The sequence below is a fragment of the Hordeum vulgare genome, chromosome 2H (genome assembly GCF_904849725.1).
Source record: "Hordeum vulgare subsp. vulgare chromosome 2H, MorexV3_pseudomolecules_assembly, whole genome shotgun sequence".
In the NCBI taxonomy this organism is placed as follows: domain Eukaryota; kingdom Viridiplantae; phylum Streptophyta; class Magnoliopsida; order Poales; family Poaceae; genus Hordeum; species Hordeum vulgare.
This window is the reverse complement of record NC_058519.1, coordinates 28299990-28315102: the sequence shown is the minus strand read 5'-3', so window position 1 is coordinate 28315102 and position 15113 is coordinate 28299990. Positions and strand designations below refer to the sequence as shown.

Below are 15113 nucleotides of genomic sequence, written 5' to 3'. Positions count from 1 at the left end.
CTGAAAAAAATTATTTCGGGGATTTTATTCCGTTTGGACTCCGTTTCAAAATCAAATTTGAAAAGAGTCAAAAACACAAAAAAAACAGGAACTGGCACTTGGCACTGGATTAATAAGTTAGTCCCAAAAAAGATATAAAAGGTATATAAAACATCCAAAGTTGACAAGATAACAGCATGAAACCATGTTTGAGACGTATCACACCCCCTCTTGTAGCTATTTATCTACATAGATAGATCTTGGGTGTTCGTAGGAAAGTTTTCATTTCCCATGCAACATTCCCCAACATGATAAACTTAACATGGGTGCTGGTGGTCGAGTACTCGCTAGATTGCCCATAGTGGCCATCGCAGGTAAAAAAAACGTCAGCAACGTTTTTTTAACATGGTTGACACAATCGCTCATACACACGCGCATACACTCACCCCTATGAATGGAAACATGCACATCCTACCCCTATAAGCACCTCTGAGAGATTGAGACGACATATCATCTTAAAATTTAAGAAGTCACCATAGGCACCTCGTCATTGACATGAACGTCTCCTCCCACTGAATGTGCATTGCCGGAAATCGTGAAATAAATCCATGAATAAATGCGAGCACGAGGATTAGAACCTTGATGGGACGGGGATACCACAGTATCTGTGAACATTCAACCACAAATTGGTTCGCAATCCGAGCAAGGTTGTTGGACCTATGTGCCTATGCCCAACAAAGTATTGCCAATGATGCATCATGGACAACTAAGTGTTGTTGGATAGCTTACCCAACAATGTCTTTTGTTTATTTCATCAGTTGTCGACTCTTGGGGTAAATGCAATATGTTGTAGTGAGTTTTCTGTGTCTATATGTTGTAATGAGGAGATCAAAGCAATTTCCAAACCAAATCGTGGGCCATATAATTTGTCAACCAAGGAGATGGAGATGAGAAAAATCCGGTTTGTGAAGGTCTAATTCAGCCATGAATTGAGGAACTTCTAAGAAAAAGGCCTCCTTGCAAGCGGGTATGCTTGTGTCGCCTCACGATCTACTCCCTTTGTTTTTTAAATAATAGTTTTTAAACAGATTTTATTAGAGGACTACATACGGATGAATATATACATACATTAAAGTGTAAATTTACTCAACTGTTTCGTATGTTGTCCATTGATGAAATCTTTAAAAAGACTTATATTTAGAAATGATGGAAGTACAAAAGATATTTTTGTATATAATGTTGATCGTTGAGCATTATAATTCCCATTAATTTAGAAAAAAATATGGTGGACCAAAGGAGTAATAAACAGAGACACTCAAACGTTAGCAATTGATTGGTATGGGAGAAAATGCAATCATTCCAAAAAGCAGCTCATAGTTAACAAGCTTACACACTCGCATGGCAGGTTTGGGATCCAGAGACCAAGTCACGTTTTAACTGGCCCCTTCTAATCTGCCGTTCAAACAACATATAAGAAAGAGTGACTGAACAATCAAGTCTGAAGATTTCTTTGTGTCGTTGTGTTAGATGGATGTTCAGGAATAGTATAAATGTCTTTTTGCTTCACTCAAATTACAAGGGACTTGTTACTGTCCGTTGAATAATGTTTAAAGGATTGATGAGAGGAGCCAGTTATGAGGTGACTTGCTAGAGAGAAGTCACTGGATTCCGGTCCCTACAATCCATGGCAAGGTTCGGGAAGCCGGGTTGTAGATATTGTTTCTTGGAGTAAGTGGGCATAGACACCGTCCTGGTCAATCGAGATAAACTAAAGCCAGGAATGAATTACCTTCTCATTTTCTGGGCTCGCTCTTTAATCTCTCTGATTTTCTTTTTTTTTATGGGAACTCTGATTTTCTCTTTACATGTATTGTTTCTCCTTCCGATCTTTCTTTCATCTGTTTTTTTAACAAAGTCCTCCATCTCTTCCTAATCTCTCCCTAATAATAAAGCGTCGTTCTCGTTCGCTTCTGTCGTCCGTTGTGTCATTTTTGTAAAAGAGCTCCTGACGTTTTTTGAAATCAACCCACAGTCCGGATTTAAGTCAGTAAACGAATTGTTTTTTTGCATTTTTTAGAAAACCCTCTGATGTTTCAGGTAATCAACCCGCAGTCCGGATTTAAGTCAGAAAACGAATCTTTTTTTGTATTTTTCAGAAAATCCCCTGATGTTTCACGTAATCAACCCGCAATCCGGATTTAAGTCAGCCAAAACGTTTTTTTCGTTTTAACAAAAAAAACCCAGACTTTTCAGTTAATCAATCCACATTTTATCTAAAACAAAATTATCCATATCTTTTAAACCGTAACTCCGATATTAACATGTCATATATGAAATTTGATTAAAAAATGTGTAGAATCTAAATAGGATGTTATTTTTAGCTGTTGAATACTTCTTAAATATTATTTTTGATGCAAACTTAATATGTAGTGCACGATTCATTTTTTGATCTATTTCCGACGATGATACGAACTGCAATAAACATTCATTAAATTAAAACCAAATTGAGAGGAAAGAAAACATCATTAACCACACATGCACACCTTTGAAAAACCTCGTGGGAGAAACAACATATTTATCATCTTATTCTGAGTGACTCATTCAAACGCGCTTTCGTTGTGTGAACACTGAGGCCATCGTCGGCAACACAAATGTGATGCCATGTAAAAATACATTACGTTCAGAACGTGTGTTATTTTCTCTTCCATTACGACCCACATGATCTTTTGCTAGTCGTATCTTAAACACGTACTGTTACCCCGCACCTGGTGTGGTCTACGGAGGAGTACGACATACGGCCAACCGTCGTGGCCGAACTGTCACGTTGGGCCCACACGTAACGGATAAAGCGCGATGGGTCCATGGGTCGGTCTGGCACAGGGGGAGGGGAGGCTCGACCTGATCCATAAACAGAGGGCTTCCGGGGCGGATCCCAAACCGCGTGAGGAAGCAGAGGTCCAACCCAGCCTGCCAGGCGCTGGCGCTGGCACGGCAGACGAGACAGAGACAGAGACAGAGAAGGCTTCTCTGGCCCCATCATCCTCCTCCTTCCTTCATTCCTTCCTTTTCCGTGTCCCACCGACCACCGTCTTCCAGGGGCACCCGTACAACCAAACCGGGCGGCACAGTGCGAGAAAATTACCTCGCCTGCCACGGCGCGCCGTCTCGCCTTTTGGCACGGGCCAACGGTCGGGCCATCACGGGCGTGCGCAAAGATGGTGCCGCCGCACCGTCGCACGCGCCAGCAGATGGCGCGTCAACAGATGAGAACGCTTGACGTGGGCTCGATCAAGGCGGCTTCCTATTCCTAGCACCGTCATCAAGCCAAGTGTGAACCCCAACTGCGTCAAATTCTCGGCACACAAATGCATGTGTACTGTCACATGACATACTCCCTCCATCCCGTAAAAAGTATGCATATATATAAATTTTAAGACAAACTATAGAGTGATGTAAAAAATGCATTAAAAAGTTGCAGGCTGAGTGCATGTAAAAACTAAAGAGATCGTGCGCAAAACGTTATTGGCCTTGATTATTATATGATTGAAAATAAAAAAATACTCTTATTAATGGAAAATAATGTAAAGACAAACATACACTCTTTCATCGGACGGAATGAGTAAGCCTCGGATCCGCACACCTAATGCTATTTTTTGCTAAAGAAAATGATGTGAGCATGCCCTGGTTCAGTGTCTCTTTTTCTAAAAAAAAAGAACCCTCAATCCGATGTCTAGTGTGGATTTGTCATATACAAATTCAAGTTACCGACCAATGAAAAGTTTTAACAAATTCCCTTGACCGCCCGCTATGAACGGCATATTCTGTTTTTCGCCCCATGGACGCACTTTTGCCATGTAAGTTAAAATGTTGCTCCTTTGGCTTTAGGTAGTTGTAGTCATTTTCTTTTTCCTTTCCTTTTTGTCATTATTGTGGTATATGACGCAAGAATATAAGAGCATACTCCTTTTAATTCAATTTTTTTTTACATTAGTACCCAATTTTTTTCGGGTTGGTTTTATCTATGAACTTATGGATTTCTTACGTACATTTAAGGTGTGAAAAACGAGTAAATGAGAGAAATCCGTATAAGATCATTCCACATTTAATTTCCATATACCTTTTTTTCTTCAAAATAACTGTCTTAATTTAGTATTAGCTTTAATATATAGATGTATTATGTTTAAGATATTTATTTTGAAACGAATGGAGTAGTACTATTTTTGAAGGACCTTTATTTTTATTACCAAGTCCACTTTATTTTGGAAGCACCGAGAGAAACCGGACTCGCCCGTCGTCCTCGTGACATAATGGCAAAAAGGGTAATTCCGGGCAACCGCGGCCCCTCTAACTCCGCGGCGCAAATCCGGGCCCACCATACCCGCCGAGAAAAGCGACACCCGCAATCCAACTCGGTATACCTTCCTCCACCCTCCCTCGCCGGCGCCGTTCGTCCCCAGAATTTCCGATGGGAGCACCGGCCGCCCGCCACGAATAACCATGGAGCCTTTCCCCAATTACCCGCCCCCCGCGCCCCGCTTCTTCCAGCCCACGCTTCCCGGCCCCTCCCTCGTCGGCGCCAACCACACCTCCGCCCGCTTCTGCGCCCGTTAGCCCCCGCGCACGCGCGCACGCCGGAATTTTCTTCGCCGCGGGGCCGCAAGATTCGGACTGGCCTGCCGACCCCGCTGTTAGGTTCGCCGGCAAGACGCTGCTGGTATAGCCGGGGTCGGCATGGAGCCGGCGGCGCGGAAGTGGCACGGGAAGGGGGTGCTCACGCGCGCGCTGCTTCTTGGCGTCGCCGCCCTCGCGCTCCGCCTGCTGTACGGGGCGTTTGTTGCTGTTGGGACCGGGTGGGCGGCCTACCCGGCCGTGCCGGCGGCCGCGGTGGTCGGGAGGAGGACCCACGCGCAGGCCGCGGCGGCCGCAGGGTCGCCGGAGGCGTGGCGCAGTCACGAGTGGCGCGAGAAGGTGGAGTTCCACGCCGAGGTCTTCGGCCGGCACCTCGCCGACGGCCTCCTTGGCCCGTCCTCCCGCGCCGTCTGCCTCGGCGGGGCCCAGGAGGCGCTCGCGCTGCGGGAGCTCGGCGTGGCCGGGGCCGTCGCCGTCGCGAAGAGGCGCTCCCCGCCGCTCGCCGTCGCCGGTAACGACCGCCGCCTGCCGTTCGAGCCATCCTCCGTCGACTTCGTCTTCGCCGGCCGCGCCCTCGACTCGTCCAAGCGCCCGTCTGACCTCGCCGGCGAGGCCGCGCGGATCTTGAGGCCGGAGGGCCATCTCGTCGTGCTCACCTCCAGCGCCGGCGACGCCTACAGCCTCCGCTCGCTTCAGGCGCTCTTCCCGTCCCTGCGGTTGGCCCGATCCCGCGAGATCAACTGCCCCGACGCGTCCACCCTCCGGGAACTGGTCTTCCAGAAGGTTCAGCCTACTACGCCGTCCACCTCCAGCGACGATTCAGCGAGCAACTGCACAATTGGGGAGCACAAGATGCAGCTCCTGACCCACGCCGAGCCGCTGATCCAGGAAGAGCCACTCAAGCCATGGCTCACGCTGAAGCGAAACATCCAGAACATCAAGTACCTTCCAGACCTTGCCGACATCAGCTTCAAGCGCCGGTATGTGTATGTTGATCTCGGCTCACGCAGCTACGGATCCAGCATCGGCAGCTGGTTCAGGAAGCAGTACCCCAAGCAGAACCATACCTTCGAGGTGTTCGCCATTGAGGCCGACCCGACCTTCCACCCTGATTACGCCACAAGGAAGGGAGTCACATTGCTTCCGTATGCCGCCTGGGTCAAGAATGACACGCTCAGCTTCGAGATCAATGGCGACCCTGGAAAGGAGGATGAGGCTAAGGCCAGCGGCCGTGGCATGGGGCGCATCCGCCCCACGGCCGGTAAGAAGATGTCCGGCAAGGTGCGCAGAGTGCAGGCATTTGATTTCGCCGAGTGGCTGAAGCAGACGGTGTCGGAGCAGGACTACGTGGTGATGAAGATGGATGTGGAGGGGACTGAGTTTGACCTGATCCCGAGGCTCTTCGACACGGGCGCGATCTGCTTGGTCGACGAGGTGTTCCTCGAGTGTCATTACAACCGGTGGCAGAAGTGCTGCCCTGGCGAGCGGTCGCCCAAGTATCAGAACACATACGAGGAGTGTCTGGAGCTCTTCAGCTCGCTCCGGGAGAGCGGCGTTCTTGTGCATCAGTGGTTTTGATCACTGTCATACTCATTCAGAATTGCTGCACATAGAAGATAGAAGTTCGACTTACAGAAATACAGAGGACAAGGGGGTTTCATACTTCCACTACATATTTGATTTGATTTCCAAAGTAAGTTTGTTCCATTGTGAAGATAGGGGTTAAGAAATTTGGTTATTCTCTGCATGTTAGTTAGATCTTGTAGTTAAAAGAAGACTCGAGGAAAAGAAACGTAGTGTTTAAACTGCATTCCCAGTAAAATTTCTGCGGATTGCCATGGTTACTGTTATTGAGCAAAGGAATTAAATCAATTTAGATTCATTCGATTGGTGAGTTAACAAAACTATGTTCGCTTCCCCTGTATTTTCTTTCAGGTAGTTCTTGCAAGCTCAATTTGTATTACTGCACTGTGTTCATCACATTTGTTTGCTGTGGCAATCAAATTGTTTCAGAAATCGTAGGTGTGCCAGGATGTCTACTCAATGGATGAACCAAACCGAAAAGGCGGTTTTGTTCTGCCATGACTCTCAACAAACCATAACTGCCTTGGTCAATAATAATAAGAGTAACCAACTAACCATGAATTTCTGTATTTCCCTGGCATCTGCAGGACCTGAATTGCTGTACTTATTCTCTAAGCCAAGCATCCATTTGCTGGTGCCTGCATTGCGTCTGTCTAGCTACAGATGGGCTACTGTAATCCCAGTAATTGGTTAGTTTATCAAGGTCCCTGATCTGATCAGAATATAGTATCAGGTTGCTATGTTGGTGCAGACATGCGTGTGCGTGTGCGCCTGCGCTGTAATCGTTCAAGCATATAATATTCTCCCGCACTGCAGATGCATATCCAAGTTTTGGTTTTTTACTCCAAATGAGGGTATGCCAAATTCGCTTGTAGCCAGCATGTGCGTTTGCTTGTGAGGAATGTTTCTAACTTGGTGGAAGATCCTGGTATGTCTGGCCTTATTTGTTCGTCCGCTGTCACTGTGGTGGTTTTATTTCCCTTTCTTGCCAAGGGTTGGTACATGTGCTTTTCGCCTTGGAACGTGCTGTGCCTGTTTGCGGGTGATGGCTCGGTGGGTGGCGGGCATGGCCAGCGCACACCATCTGGATGGCTGGGGCGGTACACTATTTCCGTATGATTCGTTGCTCTCTGTCCGGATTGCTTCAGGATGCACGCATGTATGATGTGTTCACTCTTATTTTATTCACATGGATTTAGTTGTCGTTGTTGTGGTTGTGGTTTTAAAAGTGTGTGTGTACGTGTGTTATAATTATTTTTTATTCGTTGTTTTTGATATAGCATACCACTCACTCCAAGTGGTGTGTGTTATATCTTAAAAATATACCTCCTACGTTCCTAAATATTTATCTTTTTAAAGATATAACTATGAGCTACATATGAAATAAAAGAATGGATCTATATTTTAAATTATGTCTGTATACATCCGTATATAGTCTATACTGAAATCTCTAAAAAAGACAAACATTTAGGAAGGGAGTACATATTTGTGTTTGTGCTTTGTATTGGGATAAATATTACTGGGTGACCAATAAATTAGAACAAGACGAGTAAACTGATGAAAAAAACTATTTTGACACCTATGATGCTTGAATTACTAGGTGTTGAAGGCAGGTGAAATTCAGTTCAACTGCTTGAAAACGCCTCCTCCAACCGCGTCGCCCCCGTGGGCGACCGGCCGTGACCAGCCTTCCCTTCCTCCAGCCCCCTCTTCCTCTCCTCTTTGCCGCCATCGCTGACACCCGCGGTTGGCTTGGCCCCGGGGTTGCTAGTGGCGTTGGCTCATTGACCTTCCCCTCCTAGTGGCTCTTCGGCGCGGGGCAGAGCCGCCCGAGGGGGGGGGGTGCTCCTAGGCATCAATGGTCCGTGTGACGGCGGGGCTCCTCGACGCGGCGTAGGCGGACGGTTGGACGGCGACAGCGTCGTTGGCAGCGGGGTGACGTTGCGACGCGACTTGGCGATGGCCTTCCGGTAAAGATCTAGGCCGGGGGGGGGGGGGCATGTGGGCCAACGGCGGAGCACGTTTGCGGCGGATCTTCCGGGAGGTGGGGGAGCGGCGATGAGAAGCTCGGTGTTGGTGGCGTCGTCGCTAGCGCGTTGCAACATGGCCGACGGGGCTTAGCGGGCCCGTTTCGGGCCTGGCTGGGCCAGGGGTGGCCTAACATGCCTTGCTGTCGTGTTCGGTCGGCGACCGCGGCGGTGTCGGAGGCACGGGCCTTTCGCACGGCGACGGTGGAGGTGGATCTCCTCCCGCTCGGCTTCGGTGCTACTGCTCCACCGTTTCGACGCCTCTCTCCGGTCTCCTTGGCCTTGTGTTGGTGTTCGCAGTGAGACACCGTGGATGGTGGAGCTACCGTGATGGCGCATGGGGTTGGACGGTGGTTTGGCTGGTCGGCTTCGGTTGGGCGGTGGGTTTATGAGTGTCGGAGAAATCTTTGCCGGTTTGTTCGACTCTGATGCGGTGACATCAGCGTGTGTCACCATTCCTTCCTGAAGGGTGTCGGTGGTAGCCATTCCCTGCCTTCTTCCTCATGCCGGGGGAAACCCCAGGACTCGTCCGGGCAGCAGCGTCATCGACGCATACCTTCTTGGAGGTGTTGCTTGACACGCGGCGGATCGGAGCCTCGAGCTGTGATGGTTTGTCTCCCAAAGGCGCAGCTGGCGGATCATCTGCTCTTTATCGAGCTGCTGTTGTTGGTACTTTTTTTGGGGGTTGATGTGCTGTTTGCCCCAACAATATTTTCTGTACGGTGTTAGTTGCTTTGAAATACAGAACAGGAAAAACCTTTTTGGTAATTATCTAGGTGCTTGCAATTTTCGGCGCCGACATGAGTTCGAGAGGATATACCAAGTTGTATAGTAAACATGAAGTATGAACCAGCCGAAAAAAACATTCGATGTTAGTTGCTCGATTACCTAGTACTGTATTAGCTAAATTGGTCTTTGCAAATTTTAAATTGCAAAGAAAGCTTTCACGACCCAACTAAAAAGAGATGCGACACCACAAGAGTTTCTTAGAGTGGAAGACAGATGGGTAAGCAATTCATAAAGAAATGAGAGTGAAGTCAAATATCCTTTTTAATCCATATTACTGTTGAAATTAGTAGTGGGCTTTAGGCTCATAAGAGAATTTCATAAATCTTTAAAGGCCCATGTAGGTGGTGGCATGACAAGGTGAGGATGAAAAATTTAGTCTCACCCCGCTAGTGGAGAAGAAGTTGGACCCCCTTTATAAAGGTCTCTCTTCTACATGCTATTGGAGAGTGAGAACAGAAGATGCCCTCGCGCACTCCTCCTTCGCCGCCCGCCTCGTCCAACGAGATCAGATCACCTCTGCGTCACGCGCAGGCCTCCGAAACCCCACCTCTCCGGTTCCTGTACGGGAGAGGGGCGATTAGGTTTTTGGAGAGCGATCATGTGACTACTCGCCTCTTTTCGTCTGCTTCGTCTACGTCCTCGTCATCGCCATGGCTGAACCATCCGAGGCCGACCGTCTCGCCCTTGAAGAAGAGGCCTACTAGAGGATATAGCTCTTTTATCCCACTCCTGTTCGTTTCAATCCTAGCAACGTATCAACTATATGCGTAGTAAGTGCTAGATCAGTTCATGATCAGTATGTCATTAGTCTAGTCAATGTCATGCTAGTGATTATCTCGTGGATTAATTTAATCAGAAAATTGCCTATTTATTCAACAATCCAAAAACCTAATGTGTGTAGGAATTTTTCAAGTAATGATTTTGCTGCTGCACTGAAACCGAATAAGTTTACCGGTACTTATTTCAAGCGTTGGCAAACGAAAACCGCCTTACGGTTCACGGCTATGAACGTGTTCTGGGAAGCCGGTGTCACTCCCACGGGAACGATCTTTGCTGAACAGCAGAAGATGTTCGCAGATGCCACCGTCCTATTCCTTGGAGCAGTTATTAGCGTGATCGGAGATAAGCTGGTTGATGCATATTTACATATGCATGTTACCAAAGAGCTGTGGGAGGCGCTCGAATCTAAATTCGGGGCCACTAATGCTGGGAGTGAGATGTATGTTATGGAGCAGTTCCACGATTATAAAATGGTTGGCAACTGTTCTGTATTGGAACAGGCTCATGAAATAATATGCATAGCTAAAGAACTTGAGTTTCTTAAGTGCAATTTGTCGGGCAAGTTTATCGCGGGCTGTATAATTGCCAAGCTCCCTAATTTCTGAAGGAACTTTGCCACTAATCTGAAACATCAGAGGCGTGAGTTCTTAGTAGAGGACATCATCGGTCATCTGAGTGTGGAGCGGAATTCGAGAGCAAAGGACTTTAATGGAAAAGCGGTTGAAAGCTCTTCTGTTGCCAATATGATACATCAGAGGAACTTCAATTCCCACAAGCCCAAGAAAAAGAATTCTATCCAACAGAATACTGACTTCAAAAAGAAGGGAAAGAAGACCTTCAAGAAGAATAAGAAGGGAGAAGACTGCTTTACTTGTGGTTCAGATGAACATTGGGCGAACAAGTGCCGAAACAAGTACAAGAAGCCGGCGCAGGACTTCAAGTCTACCAATATAATTATGGACAACAATAAAAGTAATGCATCTGGATACGGTAATTTATTTACGGTATTTTCAGTTTATCAGTCCACCGATTGATGGATGGACACGGAGCATCACAAGCACTCATGGACAAGACAGGGCGCTGGCCGACGCGCAGAGCCAGCTAAACGCCTGTCGAACACCTTGGTACCACGCGATCTTCGCGTGCACTGGTGCTACACGCGGGCGTGGCTGCCGGACAATGTCTAGGCTCAAGACTCTTTAAGGGCCGTCCCATTCATGGTCTTTGTTCATCCCCAGACTGTTTGTATAAGAAATGCGAGAGTTGGCAAGTTTCTCGACAGAAACTGTAGCAGTTAATTGAGTAAAATTTAGAAAGAGTTAAGATGGAGGCCAAAGTTTGGGTTGGAAGGTAGCCATGCTAGAAAAAATTCAGCTCAAATGGAACAGGCAAAAGTGCATTTCCTTCACAAAATGACCTTTCTGTCTAAAAAAGAAAAATATTTTATTGAGGCGAAATTCTTCGCATGATCATGAGATATTTTTACATAGAAAGATGAGACATGACCTAAAGAATACCAGGGAATTTATTCAGATTTTTCTGAATAAGTAAATAAGGGTTGCTTTGGAGCAGAATAGGAAAAATACTCACTTTCACCAAGAAAATGAATATTATGCTGGGTTGCTTTGGAGTTCAATTAGTACGTAGGTCCCGGCTGAAGCTGGAGAGGACATGTTTCGTGGCAGGTGTGACGGCGTCAAGGCGGACCCGTCCGCGAGGGGAGTAGCGCCCCGAGTGCAAATCAGTGTTCAAGGTCTAGCCGCGGCAAAGAGCATTTCTAGCATACCCGTAAACGATGTATTTACAGTTACATTCAGAAAAACGGCGTCGAGCATAACCTATAAAAGTTGTTCGACCCTTAAATTTTTTAAAGGACATGGTAAACTTATCCACGAAAAACTTTATATGTGCAGTTTCAAAGGCAATATATAGTTTAATCCGTAAACCGGTCAAACCTCGTCGAAACAGACGCGCCGCCGCGGAATTGGTCGAATGTAACTGAAACCCACCGAAATCCGTCGCCGCATGTTGGAAGAAGTCGCTGCACGCCGGAATTTGCCTCCACCGACCCGAATTGCGGCCTATTTGACCTCCACTGCCGAGGAGAGGCCGTCCACGGACAAAGCGGAACAGGCCATCGGCGGCCTGAATCAGGGCGAGCGGCATCGAAGAAGAATGGGGCAGGGGTGGAGGAGCTCGTGCGGCCACGACGGCGAACGAGCGCGCGGCGGCGGGCAATGCCTGTCTCAAATCAGGGACGTACGACACATGGCTTCTTCACTGCATGCATGGCCCGGAACGGGCGGTGCCCGGACGAGGCGGTGGCGAGACGGGCGACGCCCAGGCGAGCCGGGGTGCCCGGGCGAAGCACACCGTGGCCGGAGACGGACTCGCCGAGATGAGAAAAAGAGAAAAAAAAAAGAAAAAAATGATCTATAATGGGATGCACTTTTATTTATCAGGTATGTTCTGTTGAAGACAATTTCGCACCGTAAAAATAATTTATAATGCTCCTTATATTTCTTTTTAAGGATCGACTTTTATGAAGTCTGCCAGAGATGCTCTACGCTAGCCCCGGTTATTGTCATGGCGGCCAAGCTGGGGTAGCCTGCGGTGTAGAGGTGGAATCCAGGACGGCCGGCCATGTTGTGGAATTGAGCAGGCAGAGCAATGGCACGCACTAGTGGGGACAGAGCCTATAGTCCCGGCCGTAAGCGGCTTTAATCCCGGTTCACCAACCGGGACCAAAGGGGCGGGACTAAAGGCCTAATCTTTAGTCCCGGCCCTGTTCCAAGCCGGGACCAAAGGTGCTCCACGTGGGTGCCTCGGAGCGTCCTCAGGGGCAGGCCCTTTAGTCCCGGGTCTTAACACGGACCGGGACTAAAGAGTTTCTGCAGATTTTGTTTATTTTAGGATTTTAGGGTTTTAGAGTTTAGTTGTTCGGGAGATTAACGTGATGCCTCGTTTGGTGTTCGGGAATTAGTTTTCATATAATTCTAAATATACATGTTTATGCATATATATATATAAGATTAACTTATCTTACAAGCGAGCATATATATACAATTATATGAAGATCTGAATTATCGGGACTAGAGCCCGTCTATTCTCGATTACATGGACCAACATCAGTAATGGCCCCTAGCTACACTAAATCGTCCTTTGTCATCTATAATTTCCGTCCTTAGAAAGGTCGCAAGCTCCTCTGCAACAGCAATCACGCGTTGCTCTGGTAGGTACTTCTCCCTCATGGCCGTGTACTATATAAGAAGAGGAGATGAATATGAATATCAATCATGATAACAAAGAATGACGGGTAAAAATAGAGGTGTGAATGTTCATTGCTTACGTCGTATCTGTAATCCTTGTGTTCTGATGGGGTCATAGTCCTAGGGTAGGGTCATAGGCCTGCCCTGTAGATCCAACCCAAGGACTACCCCTCATAAGGGACAAGGCCCTTAGTCAGTTCCGACTGAACTAAGGAGTTCCCTTCATCCAGTCGGTGACAGATCCTCGACCATCCAGTCAGAGATTAGCATTCGGAGTTTATCAAACTAACCGACTGGATTCCACTCTGTGCATCGTAACCCTCCTGGAGGGAAACGGTCATACGTTTCCATGTGCCTTTATTAGCATTTAAGACGTACGTTACCGGTAACGTAGGCATTTATTCGCCACTACTCCACCCCTGTGCACCGAACCGTTGTGGAGGGCAGCGCACTCTATATAAGCCACCCTCCCCCACTGGTGCAGGGGTTAGCAAATCATTGTATTCCATATTCCACTCGACAACAAGCTCCCAGAGCACTGAGACGTAGGGCTATTACCTCCACCGCAGAGGGGCCTGAACTCATACAACCTCGCCGTAGCTAAGGCTCTGCCCATCCTTTCGTACCCTACACATCTACTGTCAGGCTTATACCCACGACAGTTGGCGCCCACCTTAGGGCAGGCGTCTAAGCGACTCCCGGCGAGTTTGCGACTACATCATTTTGTCATGTCGTCCGGTGGAGATACGAGCATGAGTCACGAGATCTTCTTCGGCGCTCTCTCCTTCATCGTCGACGGTTCGGCATGGCTTCGGGACGCCCCTCTCGACGTCGAGGCGCTTCCCCGCCGTGGGGCTACGCACTTTCGTGCCGGCGCCCGCGGCATTCTTCTTCTCCAACAGTCGGCTCCGGTGTCGACCTACACCGTCGTCACGCGCCGCAACAAGCGGTCCCGCCGTCCGCGGCTCCAGCGTTGGGTGCAACACGCCCAGGCGCGCCAGAACGCGTCTTCACAAGTGGCGGTTCTAGAGTGGTTGTGGTTGCCCCGCCGTCCCAGCGCTCGGACTCGGTTCCGACTGAGTTTCCTTCCGAGTACGCGGGTCGCGGGCCTGCAGCAGAAGTACACATGGCCAACTCCCATGAAGATCCCCGTCAAGCTGGCCGGAACGAGCACGAGATCGGCGAAACGTCCGGCGCGCGTCGTCCGCCTCGCCGTTCTGCCAGTCGGCACACTCGGCGGAGCAACGTGGAGTTGTTCCGCACACCCCTCCTCAACTTGGCTGCGGCTGCCAAGATAGCCGATTCCCTTCAGCCGACTGATTCAGAGGCTAGCAGGGGGATCGAGCAAATCCGCGCCCTGTTGCACACGGCGCAGCAGCAAAATTCGGCTGTCTCCCAGTCGCACAACAGGATCCACAATAGTTCTGTTCATGCGAATACGCATCGGTCAGTTCACAGCCCTGGTTCAGCGACACAGGGGAGGCAGCCGTTCCACAAATCCCAAAGATCATCGCCGTTCACGCACCCCTCCGCGGGGTGGGCCCTACGGGCCCCGACATCATGATGATCGGCATTCAGTCGGTGACACTTACGACCCAAGGCCCGACGCGAGAGGGCATATCGCCCAGCGGAGGGTCGACAGGGGCCGAGCCCACCGCGATGGTTACGATATTGACCGTCCGAGTGGAAGCAGGACCATCGTTTCTAGTCCCGAGTGTTTCAGTCAAGCCATCCGTTCGGCTGACATCCCTCCCAACTTCCGATTGGCGACGGGAATTAGCAAGTTTACAGGAGAGTCCAAGCCAGAAACGTGGCTGGATGATTACCGAGTAGCAGTCCAGATCGAAGGAGGAGACGACCATGTTGCCATGAAGCACCTCCCTCTGATGCTCGACGGCTCGGCGCGAGCATGGCTGAACCAGTTGGCCCCCTCAAGCATCTACAGTTGGGCAGATCTGGCCCGAGTGTTCATCAGGACCTTCGAAGAGATGTGCAAGCGCCCTGCGGGCCTCGTGGAGCTCCAACATTGCGTCCAGAAGCAGAATGAGCCCCTGCG

The 15113-nt window shown here is 48.9% G+C and overlaps 1 protein-coding gene across 1 annotated transcript; it reads left to right on the top strand.

Moving 5' to 3' along the window:
• The first annotated feature begins 4367 nt into the window (after positions 1 to 4367).
• Positions 4368 to 6507, top strand: LOC123424617. Its single transcript, XM_045108257.1, has one exon. It carries the CDS (start codon positions 4711 to 4713, stop codon positions 6184 to 6186), a length of 1476 nt encoding a protein of 491 aa, XP_044964192.1. The 5' UTR covers positions 4368 to 4710; the 3' UTR covers positions 6187 to 6507.
• The last annotated feature ends 8606 nt before the right edge of the window (positions 6508 to 15113 follow it).

Bases quoted from the DNA above. Each gene is read 5' to 3' on its own strand.
- LOC123424617 (XM_045108257.1), top strand. From the start codon at position 4,711: ATGGAGCCGGCGGCGCGGAAGTGGCACGGGAAGGGGGTGCTCACGCGC.